Source organism: Cygnus atratus, chromosome 11 (assembly GCF_013377495.2).
Source record: "Cygnus atratus isolate AKBS03 ecotype Queensland, Australia chromosome 11, CAtr_DNAZoo_HiC_assembly, whole genome shotgun sequence".
NCBI classification, from domain to species: Eukaryota; Metazoa; Chordata; class Aves; order Anseriformes; family Anatidae; genus Cygnus; species Cygnus atratus.
Genome location: NC_066372.1, coordinates 2,064,450 through 2,076,943, shown reverse-complemented (window position 1 = coordinate 2,076,943; position 12,494 = coordinate 2,064,450). Strand labels below are relative to the sequence as shown.

The 12,494-nt window shown below is 38.1% G+C and overlaps 1 protein-coding gene across 5 annotated transcripts in view; it reads right to left on the bottom strand.

The window, feature by feature from the left end:
- Positions 1-1,992: 1,992 nt before the first annotated feature.
- The window catches only part of MAPK6 (mitogen-activated protein kinase 6), a 69,556-nt gene continuing 59,054 nt past the window's right edge, over positions 1,993-12,494 (bottom strand). For all 5 annotated transcript variants that reach the window (XM_035554244.1, XM_035554242.1, XM_035554240.2 and 2 more), the window contains 5 exons: positions 10,587-11,794; positions 9,671-9,815; positions 5,895-6,059; positions 4,980-5,181; positions 1,993-4,354 (listed from right to left, as the gene is read on the bottom strand). In XM_035554244.1, the coding sequence (XP_035410137.1) occupies positions 3,256-4,354; positions 4,980-5,181; positions 5,895-6,059; positions 9,671-9,815; positions 10,587-11,141 (2,166 nt within the window). In that variant the 5' untranslated portion in view covers positions 11,142-11,794 and the 3' untranslated portion in view covers positions 1,993-3,255. The remainder of the gene's footprint in view (positions 4,355-4,979; positions 5,182-5,894; positions 6,060-9,670; positions 9,816-10,586; positions 11,795-12,494) is intronic.

Sequence of the window (12,494 nt, the reverse complement as noted above, 5' to 3'; positions counted from 1 at the left end):
GCTGTAGTCATACCACTAACAGCAGCGTGGGCTGTCTTATATAAACATATGAGATTATATATAGCAAATCTTATTTAATTAAAATTAAATACAATTGTGAGAGAGTTAACTGACCGTGACTGAGAACTCTTGATCAGAACAAACTGTTCAGCATTGTCGTGCCGGTTTCCAATTATTAGGTCTCATGTGATGACAGTACATTTAATATGCTCTGCCCTGGTCTTTAAATAATGGTAAACAACATCTCTTCTAGCTGAAGTTAGATTTTAATCAAAGACTGCATAGAGAAGGTACTTTGAAAAGATGGCTAGCATCCTCATTTCTCACTTGCTTTTTTGTTAAATAAGGGTGTTCCATTTTACTTGGCAAGCACCTTGGCATTGAACAGTCATCCCTTTATCTGGTTTATAATTTAAGTCTTTTCCGTAATTTGTTTTTAAAGACAATTCAGTTGCTAGGTCACAGCCCAAGAACTATGCACGTAACTGTCCTATTTTTCTTCCAGGGATGGGCACAGCCGATGAGTGCAGGACAGTAACCATCTTCCACCCACGGGGAGGCTCCCCGAAGCCCTGCACTTTGTGACTCTTCTCCCACCACAGGACTCCTGCAGCTTGCCTATGAAGAACCCAACTCCACGCTTGGATTATCCTTGTTTTCTAGCAGTAGATTTAACTCTACATGATCCTTGCAAAGCACTTCCACTTTCTTTAATCTTCCCCACATGAGGGATTACTTCTGCTTAATAAGCACGATGGCCTGGCTGTACCCTCCAATCACCAGGGCACGCACCCTCCTAGAGCAGGGCTTTCACCCGCAGCGGCCAGCACCATTTGTCCCATGCTGCTCCCACAGCACAGCCAGAACTTTGAGGCAGTGAAGTACCACACTGGACTTAGCCTCAACACCTGACCCTCTGCTGCTTGTGTAAAATGCTTCCATTCCACCATGATGAGCTTCTTAAGTACTGTTGAGTTTGTTTTCTTTGAAATACACTTCTACGCAGGATGTGTTTTTAGCCTGAATTTCATTTCCAGTTTCTAAGTACTTTCCTCCCACTCCTTTCATCCAATCTCAGAAAAGCTGACTACCACACCAATTCAAAGCAGTCCCTCCCCTAGGAGAAAGAACAGATGTGTTTCCTCCTCCCTCCAGCCCCACGCACACAAAGCAAAGTGACTACACCAACGCTCACATAACATGCCCCTTGAAGCAGACTGCGCCCCAGCTCCCAAGGTGACTGTTTTCTGCCATGCTCCCTGTTTTAACAGTTGTAGCCATACTACCTGCCAGAGAAGCAGAGATGGAAAAAAAATGGAAGAATTAAGGCACTGTTGCGGAAAAAGTTATAGGAGTTTGCCAGAAGACACAGCTTTATTGCATGGCTCATTAGCTACCTCAGGAATGGCTCTGATGGGAGGAACTGGAAAAGAAAGTAATACTGCTGTTCTAAGGCATGCTGCAACACAGACTCAGTCTGCACATTTCTGAACATCCCCTCGCATCCCACTCCTGAGATGAAAACACTCCAGTGGGTTTCTTGGCTGAGGGACATGTAGGATTACCTTTACTCTAGCTTGCCAGTGACATGAAGGTGCTTGCATGCCTGTGCAGCAGTTTTTCCACTTTAATATTCTGCCTGAGCAGTTGGTAAAACACTACTGCTCACTTATAGTCTGGAATTCAATTGTCTTTTGAACAGATATGGTTATTGGCACTGTGGTACATGCATACTTTCACAGACATACCACTACACAGGATTTTAAGTACAGGCTGTGCACACTGAACAGAAGCACACTCGCAGAGTCTCCAGGCTGTGCTCTGCATCCCCAGCAGCAGCACTTCTCACATAGAATACGAGCTCAGACTTCCTTGAACTCCTTGTACCTTGTATGAGGCAAGCAGGCCTGCCTCTGTAGCACAGCTAGCTGTTTTTACAGTGGAAGCTGTTTGTTTTTCACTGTACATCAAAGCATCAAAGGACAACAGTCATTTTTGCTGGCCATGTTTTTATTTGTCTTTCATTTTAAACAGGGGAGCCAATGATACATCCAGTATTTCAAAAAATCAGAAGGTAAAACAAATTTTCAGAAGACCGAGATGCTACATGCTATATTTAACCTAATTTTATTCATGCTTGCTTTTGAGGGGCAGCGGGAAGGGGGCAGGAATCATTCAGTAAAAACATACAGTAAAAACAAAATGTCTCACCATATAGAACTTTAACCTACAGTAATGTTGTACCTTAATTATTTCCATGCACACAACTAACATTACAAAATTTTTTTTAAATGAACACAATTAAGACTTCTAGGAGCATTTTATAATAAAGCAATTCCTAATTTCTTTTGTAGAGATCAAGCACCTCCAATTACAAATTCCTATACACAGTGAGTGCTTTACTTGAAATGAAAACTAGAAAAAAATGTATTGATAGCCTCAGAATAAGCCGATGTTAATATATATCCAGCTATGTAGGCAATAAAACCATAGTGCTAAACAAAAACTTTTATCTGAAAAGTAACTCAAAAATTAAGTTGACTTTCTATAATTACAGAAATATACTTATTTGCTAAAATAAATAAAAGTGCTGCATATTAACACTTCACTATAAAGAATGCATACCAAAACATTTATAAATATTGAATGATTTTCAATAAGAATAGCTACTACAATAATGCTGGCTAAATAGAAGTGCATAATGAGAAGCACTATGGGTGGTTAATGTTTTGCCACATACTGCTGTTACCTTGAGGTAGATAACACATGCGTACCAAATTCTGCATTCATTTCAGTTGCTGCTGGTATCATGTGTCTAAGAAATGTGTACAGTATGAAAAACTCTAAAATACGCATGAATGAAAAAAATGTTTTGGGAAAAATAGATATTTTCATGCAATTATGTACAGTCTCACTGTGTAAATTTCAAGGCAAGATTCTTTTTCTGCAAAACATGGACACTGTTTTACTGAGAATGTTTTTTTTTTTTACTTGGTTTAGTGCATTTTTGTTACCTCCTGCATTTTGCATTATTTTGCTCTATTCTTTAATTTTGTGTGCAAACGACATGCCAGTTTAAAAACAAAACTTATGTATAGAAAGTAATTCTGGATTGTAAAAACAATGGTAAACAGAAAGCTAATGAAATCCATACCAAAATTACACCATCTGATTCAAGTAAAAAAATTACTTACACTAGTAATAAAAAAAGACAAACACATCTCATGAATATAAAAGAAATGTCTGCTGAGTGTTTTAATTTAGATGTTTCAGAATGCTGCTGTATGTTTTGTGGGGAATTTGGGGAGATGATTTCATAGCAGAAGGCGTTAACGTGGCCTGTATTGATTTCAGTGGCGAACCAACAGGGCTATGAAACTGAGGAATACCTATCGCCTCAAGATGTTTGTTGAAGAGGAGTTCTCCACTGTTACTAAGAAAGCTCTCTTCTCTTTCCTTCTCCCCAGGCTTCCCCTCTTCTACTGGCTCAGGTTCTAGCATTTCAGCATCTTCTTTCTTACTAAAAAATTTGTCCAAATAACTGGTGTAAGTATTTTGTTTCTCAACGTGTTCATCTTTCCTTACTTCACAACAAAACTGGTCTATGAGGAAGCACTCCTCCCCACTACTTACAAACTGACTGTCCCAAGAAGTTTGGTACAGAGCTTCTAACTGTGCCAAATTAGCCATTCCTTTCTCCTGCTTCTCTCTGCTTACTGACTTTGATATTAATCCTTTTAACTCCATTTGAGATACTGAGCTATTCAAGTCATTTAATTTATCAACATCAGTAGACTCGTGTTGTAAACTAAGCTGAATAGTTTCTGCTATGAATGAATCAAAGTCAAATCCTTGATTCTTCTCCCTTTCTTTTTCAACAAGTTGCTGTGATGCTTCCTCAAGCGCTATCTGAGCTTTCACCAATCCATTCTTTTCACATTTAGACTTGCCTTTCTTATCAGACTTTTCTTTGCTCTGTTCCTTCCAGTTTGAAAGATCTATAATAAGCTTGGGCTCATAGTAATGGTTAACTTCACTGTCTCGCCAAACTAAATTATCTAGGTATGAAGATGACCTCATTTTGTAATTACAAGTGTGACTACATTCTAGATCACAGTATTTGTTTTCATGGTGATCTGAATACTGCCAGCAAGGTTCAGTAGAGAAGTGGGTGTCAAAAGCAGGATCCTCCAGATACTTTTCACGATCTCCATCCAAATATTTGCGAGGATCTACTTGAACTTCTTCCTCATCAGTAACATCAGAAAGAGCCCTTGGATCACGCTGAACTTCATCAGCTTCATAGTTATTATGAATAGGCCAGTCATGGTCTGAAAACTGACTCTCATGGTATCTGCAAAACAATTTCCTAAGCATTAGCGACTAAAAACAGTCTTCTAGCTCGCAAGACAGAGACAGTGTCCTTACAGATATTCTCTTACAGAATAATGGTAATTCAATAAAAATAACCTAAGTTTTTCCTCAAATTAGGTACCTCTTCCATTTTTATTTTTATTTTTTTAAGTTTAATGTGGCATAAAGCAATCCTCATATGCATATCTTAAAGATGTAAGTCCAGAATTACGTACAATAGCTCATCCCATTGACAGAGCTCTTCCATAAAGTCTGACTTTAAATACGACTACTGTAATTCTCTTTACTGCTATATGCACTAAGCATTGAAAAAGAGCAATCCATACTTAAAACACTCTTCATGTTGATTTTTTTTTTTTTTTTTAAAGACAAGTATTTTGGGCAGAGAAAAGTAGTAACAGAGATTAAGCTTTAGATTTTAGATTTCCAAGTGCATCTCAGGAATGTGTCAGCACACCCTAATCAGTCTTATGAGCCATAAACCCAATGATTCTCAAGTCAACTTGAGAAACACGTAGAAAAGGAAAGGATGCTCAAGAAGCAACATGACTTCAAACACACAACAGTTAAGTCACATTACATGCTACAGTAAGCAATAAATTTACCTTTCCCAATTATAAATATGGCTGTGACTTTCATCCATCAGCAGAATATCATCTACCTCATCTTCAATGTGAAAAGGATGACTTGAAATAGGCTCATCCGTTGGAAAGGAATAAATGCTCATGTAAGGATGGGACAAAGCTTCTTCTGCTGTCAATCGATCCATGGGACTAAATGTCAAAATTTGCTCCAGGAAGTCCAGTGCTGTGCAACAGAAGTTATGATTTAAAAGGAGAAAAAACAACATTTCAGACATCCAGTATTAAAGATTAAAACGCAATGCTTTGCTTTAGGAGTGTGCACCTGCTTAAAACGTATATTTTGCCACCCATGATATATCACATACTAACACTTAATGGCCCAAAAAAATAAAAATTTGGCAGCCATAGGAAATGCAGAAGAGTAGAGATCAAATCTAGGATCTACAATAATTTATCCTAAAACAGGAAAAAAAAATACTACAAGAAAGAATGCTTCAAGTTGAAACAGTATCCACCAACATGTGTCATGAAACACTGCTGTCAGCAGCCAAGTTTCAAAACAGTTTGTTTTGGGGACTTTAAAAAAAATAAAAAATTCAAAGAGTTGTTTTAAACTGACACCATTCCAATGTTCTCTTATATTTAGAAGGCCAGTGTCTCAAAATATAGCAATTTTAATCAGTCTTTCAGTGCAGACAGGTCCAGCACGGAGGCGTAATTCTACTCCAAAGATGATCATATAGCTATCACAATCATATATATATAATTTTTTTTTTAAATTACAGTAGAATACAGTTCTTCTTCAGATCTTCAGAGAACGTATGGATTCTTCTAATTTAAATTCGCTTTTAACAGTCATAGGCATACACTGTTATGCTGTTCACCACTATTTTATTATTTGTGAAATATAGAAAATATTTTTTCAGAATAACTTACCTTCGGGACTAATGCCTGGAAGCAACTGAGTTAAAGGTTTGTGTGGCTCAGTCATATCATTTCTAATGTAAACTGGAATTACATTGAGAAGCTCCTGACGGTCCTCCTCATGTACAACAGGAATTGATTCTAGAATCAACTGCATCTGTTCAAGTTCATGTGCACCTAAAGATCAAGAGAAAATACAAGCTGTCATTTCAGCTTCAAACATTTTCATCCCTGTGTATGAATGGCACAGGAAAATTTTGCGCTCTGAGCAGCTATATTTTCTGTACAAGATTCTACAAGAGAAGAAAAGCTGTGGTACTAACTTTGAGTGGTAAGTATGAAAAGCTCTCAAAAATGCTGTTCATGAAGAATTACAGAACTGTTACACACAGATAAAGCAACGTAACCGCAAGGTTTCTGTAAGAATGTTTTTACCAAGTATGAGGTACTCCTCATCAATCACATCACAGAATGGCTTGGGTTGGAAGGGACGTTAAAGATCATCTAACTCCAACCCCCTGCCATGGACAGGGATGACACCCACTAGATCAGGTTGGCCAAGACCCCATCCTGCGGGGCCTTGAACACCTCCAGGGATGGGGCACCCACAGCTTCTCTGGGCAACCTGTGCCAGTGCCTCACCACCCTTACTGTGAAAAATTTCTTCTTAACGTTTAATCTAAATCTATCCTCTTTTAGTTTAAGACCGCTCCCCCTTGCCCTATCATTATCTACCCAAGTAAAGAGCCCCTCCGTTCTTTTTGTAAGACCCCTTTAAGTACTGAAAGGCCTCAATGAGGTCTCCTTGGAGGTGCTCCAGCCCTCAGACCATCTTTGTGGCCCTATCAATATCCTATTTTTTCCTTATATACCATACACTGCAACCCTCCCCTTTCAGGTGATCCACCTAATTCATTCAATATTTGACCCAACTTTGAATTATAGGTCCCTTATTGATAAAAAGGGCTGCAGTCTAGCTCAGCAGGAGATCTCACAGACCACGCTCATTTGTGTCAATATTCTACTCTGAAATCCTGTATTACTGTCACATGCAAGACAAAAAACTATTTGCTATTTAAGCAGTGTAACCTTACTAAAAAGAAATAGTACTGCATTATAATTTAAATTACACTACACTTTTACCCAGTAAAACTTCAGATAAAGCTGAAGAACTATAAGGGCCTATAACGATGGCAAATTTGGGAGTAATGAATGACATCATTGTTTCAGCAGCAGTGGTCAATCAAACTGGAGTACCAAGAAATACATTGTCTACTTCCATTTATTGTTCAGCTCCAAGAGGCACACAGCACCCCAGATAGTCAAGCGGTGGATGAAATTATGCAAGACTGTTTGCACACCAGTGCTTCCCACCTTTAGCAAGAAGCTCTAGGCAGTCAGCAGTACTGTATGTGGCATCAAACACAAATAAATGGAGCCAGAAACAGGTTGTACCATCTCAAGATCTACACACTAACAGTTCACTTCAGCAGTTTGCATGACAGCCTGCACTGGAAATCCTACCACGTATCTGTCAGATGACAGAAAGAAAATCAGAGGCAAAGTCACTAAAGAGAAAATGAGGAAGACCTACATTCCCCAGCTGAATTAGTACTGCCTCATGTTAACTTATTTGCTGGATTGAAAAAGCTGTTTTGTCCGCCTGCTTCAGGCTATTGCAAATTACTAATATAATCTATCAGACGCTACACTGTCTGTAATTTGTTCGAAATAGGATTCTAATCTATCATTATTTCATGTCCTATTCATCCTAAAATTAATCAGATTTTTTCAGTCCACTATAAATGAAATTAACATTTAAAAGTATTTATTTAAAAGAAAAAAAAAAATCAGAGTTATTTGAAATAGCTACTGAATTCCTCTGCATTGATATTCCATCCCTCCCTCACCCAGGTATTCTGCGATTTTCATCTCCATTCTTTCTTCCCATTCCCTTCAGCTTTCCAGAAAGCAGGATTCTTAAGGGATGGCTCAGACGTAGTAAGGAAGTTACAGATTGACCAAACCAAGCCCTCCAAACAAATTTGCAAAATAATTTTATTCAGAGTCTCAGGACAGGTTAACTGAAATCTCCAACCATTTTCGCTTTCCAAATGTATGACATTAAGAAATCCATTCTTCTTCAGACCAGAAAACAAAAGGTAGTGCTAAATTAATCAGAGGGACACATCCAGATCTAAAAATATTTCCTATGTATCTACATAATTCAGCTAGGGTACATAAATGGGTCTACAAACTGAGGATTTTGGCTAAGATTAAGTTAAAAAAAATCTAAATTGCTGTACGCTTTGGCAAATACTGATATAACTCGAGGAAAAACAAAACAGAAAGTGTTACTCATGTCATTACGTAGCATTTGCAATCCATCTATGCCAAATGCTGAAACCCACTGCCTTTCTCCCATGTTTCACTCTTTTCCAACAGAAGCACTTGATGCAATGGAATCTAAATGCTCGGCTGATAAGACAAGTGTTAATGCAGAGGACATTGCTCCAGGAGTTATTAGCTCAAAGAGTTAGCAACTCACTGCAAGTTAAGAAAATCCTCTTTGCGTATTAATCAATGATTTCTATAAAATTATTATTTTACAGCGTGACAGTATTCCATTAAGAGTACTTAATGACAAAATGCTCTCATTTCTTTATCTTGATGTATAAAGCGAAGAATTACTGCAGAGGTGCGGTTTCAGTCCACATGTATTTAAAAGAAATGTGAACTTTGAATTACAAGCACAGATCTTAATGGTTTTTATCTATATTACCTCAGTAATTAGGGCCAACAGGAGCAAATCCAAGAGCAAACTGTAATAAAACAGCTGCTGCTGCACAGCCCCCAGGGGTCACACAAAACAGGGGTTTACTCTAGACTAGCTCATCCTCTCTGTGGACTGAATGCCCATCAGCAGGTGGAGCACGTTGTGTGATCTCCGACAGTGCAAATGGCAGGTTCAGTTTGTCTGAGAAGGCTCTAGTTCGTGTACTGAGTTAAAGCAATAGTGTGGTACAGGATGGCTATCCAGAGATTTGCTTCAAAAACATGCTTCTGATCCCCACTAAAGCACTAACATATACACGCCCAACGAGACCAGAGTATTGCTTCCTATTTTACTAGAAATACCACCATTTTAACAGAAATACCTGCTTTATGAGAATTTGGAAATTATGTTTCCCTGGTTTGCCACACTGAATTTTAAAATCCTAAAGTCCTGCTAATACCACTAAAACACAAGAAAATCTGATATTTAAGCTGGCACTTTTCTCAGGTCAAAACAGTCTGTAGATGACTAAAAAAAAAAAAGGGGGGTGGGGTGGGGAAGGCCTATTCTTTCATAATTTAAAATATAAAGAAGCAAGACATGATTAATTTGACTACATCAAAAAATCTTTATGAATATGATACTCGGACTGCTCGTAACTCTCAAATACTCCCTGGTCTAGCAATTTACTACGACATGTATTTAGAACACTTCTTATGCACTCAATAAATTTAGCTTAATTACAGGCAAATTTACCATATAAATGCGTACTCAAATTCTGGTATTTATCTAAATACACACTGGTATGAGTAACAAATATTGAAACATTTTCTGTTTTACAAATGCATCAACTTGTAGTTTATTTCAACAATTGCCTAATAATACAGCGTATCCTGACAGTCAGTGAGAACTGATACTAGCCACGAGAATCTATCTTTCTTTAGGAACAGAATTAGGCAGTACCATTCCCTTTAACAATACAAACATACACACACATTTTTATTGTACCCACCTGCAAAGAGGGTCTTCCCAGTCAGCATTTCAGCAAAGATGCAACCTGCAGCCCACATGTCAATGGCTTTAGTGTAGTTGTTAGGCGAAAGCAAAAGACGGGGTGATCTGTACCATTTAGTAACCAATCCTTCAGAAAGATGGCCCTAATAAAAATAAACAAACAGAACAAAATGCTTACTTACATTTTTAAGAGGTATGTTTTTAGATCCTTCCCCTCCTCCCCTTATATTTCAATGCAATACTTCCAAGACTTTGGTCTCATGCTCCCAGAGTCAGCACTAGACCACGTACTACCTACTAAACTTCCTACCCTTTAAAACAGTGCTGTCTTTATGAATAAACAGCAGCAGACAAATACGATACTATTTATTAGTCAGATAATTTTCTTATTCCCAGCTGCCAAATAAACACAGAGATAATAATGAACTCTCTTAGGAAACAGCATCTGAACCAGGAACAGAGTATCTCTGAATAAATTCCAGGAAGTAGCCACACAATTTGTGTACTTGTACACCATTTGTAAGCTTATCTAAGGCTACCACAGTTATGCCTCTTCATGTTACTCTTAAAAACCTCAAGTCCTGTATTCACTGTTAAAAAGAAATCTGCTTTTCTGAATACATCTAATAAAGTTTTCTTTTCTGCTGCAGTTATCCTAAATTGTTCCTATCTGAGATAAAAGATGTCATCCAGAGATCTGTTTTATTTGATTTGCAAACATTTCATTTCTACTGCGTGTATGATCCCTAATGATATCCCACCTGCTAAAGAAGCCTTCCATGGACTATGTTTTACTCTAAGTACCTAGACAAAGACTGGCAATTTTATTTAATTCTGCAAGAAGGAAGAAAGATACCATTTTAAGGAGGTACAGTTGTCAGTTTATCACTTAAATATTCCCACTCTTCACGTACCTTGTGGGAATAATGAGGATCCATGATTCGTGCAAGACCAAAGTCACCAATCTTCAGCACCAAGTCTTCAGTATTAATGAAAAGATTAGCTGGTTTGAGATCTCTATGCAGAACATTTGCAGAGTGAATATACTTGAGCCCACGTAGCAGCTGGTACATGAAAAGTCTGGCATGATCTTCCAGTAAAGGGCCTTGCTCTAGCAGATTAGCCAGATCTGTCTCCATGTATTCCTGGACAATGTAAACACAGTTCAATTCTGTAAGGGAGCCCACGTCATCTGTTAACTGGCTTCCACTAGGACCAAGAATTTCAAATACTTTGACAATGTTATCATGGTCAAGTCTTCGAATAATTTTGATCTCACGTAGAGCATGTTTAACACTCTGGGGATCTGTAAGGACAATTTTCTTGACAGCCACTCTTTTGTCACAGTCATTGTCGACAGCAGAAAAAACTAAGCCATTTCCACCACAGCCCAGTGGTTTTAAGTCCATATACCGAGAGCCCAGATCAAAACCATGAATGTTCATGAGACTTTCAAATTTTTCTGCCATTTTATATTTCTTTACGTTTCTTTTTCCTCAAACTACTAAGCTTCTGTAAACACGCGGAGACACTTCCACTGGTATCTGAAGGAAAGGTCTTACAGAAAGGGAGAAGAAGCACGTGGCTTTGACTGCAAGATGGTTTCTTGACACTCTTCTTTCATCATGAGCCAGCCAGGCCTGTTGTGTCCCCTTGAATTTAGAGCCCGTAAGCTCTAGAACTCAAACCGAGCATAAGATAGAAAGATTGCAGCATTCATAGTTCAAGAAAGGTGCAGCATTTCTGCAGACATTAAAGAAAACACTCACAAGAAACTCAAACGGAATGAAATGACATACTATGCACTCAGCTCTACTGTGCTAAACTGGTTAACATTTAACAAAAATGTGAATAAATATGCACATAATAGGCTTCTATTAACATCCTCCTCCTCACAGTGCAGATACATTCAGTGTTGGACTGGTCCTGAGCAGCGTCATTCTATGGTGCTGGTAAGCACTATGTTTCTTCTTCCTCCTTCTTCCTCTCCTTTGTTTACAGTCTAGTTAAACAGGAAACTGGCAGCTCTTGATTTACAAAAGATGCCTTCTGTTAATGATCAGGTGGCTCCAGCTCACCACAATCACAATCAAAGCTACCATCCATCTTACTCCGCGACAACCTGAAAAGAAGACAAAACAGATCAGTATTCCAGTACATACAGAAGGACGTACTCCTCCTCCTTCTCTCATTTCTCCTCCTTAAATACACAACTTGTGTCCATTTGCAAAATAACAAACTGCCGCAGAAGCTGAATTACTAGAAATGATGTATGCTTATCATACTTCTCATGGAGGGAAACTGACAATAACCACCAGACAGCTGTTTCTAAATATATACTGTAAAAGTTTTACATATAACCTATTGAGAATGCAAGGCTCACAAATCAAAAATCCTGTTGACTTCTAATAAAGGGAATATCATAGAAAACTTGGAATTCTCCAATGCAGCTGTTAGCTAACAACAGCAACAACAATATCCTGCGCCTCAGTCAAATTTTGAAATAATTCTTTCCACTCAATTTTTACTCAAAGAAAAAAAAATGTTTTTTTTTTTTTTTTTAACCATTTTGCGTAATAAAACATAAGGGGGTGCCGTTCACAAAAAAGGGTAAGGTTTGTGCACTCCCAAGATTTGCTGAACTTAAAGAATATATAGCACGCATCCAGTGCCACTTATAAGGCTTAAGTCATAGCTAACTAATATCTCAAAGCACAGTTTTGCCTCTATAGACTGACTGTTGCAGAAATCACAGGGGTACTTCCTACACGTTTGATGAACGTTACTAATTTATCAATTATTTCCACAGTTACAATATCTCG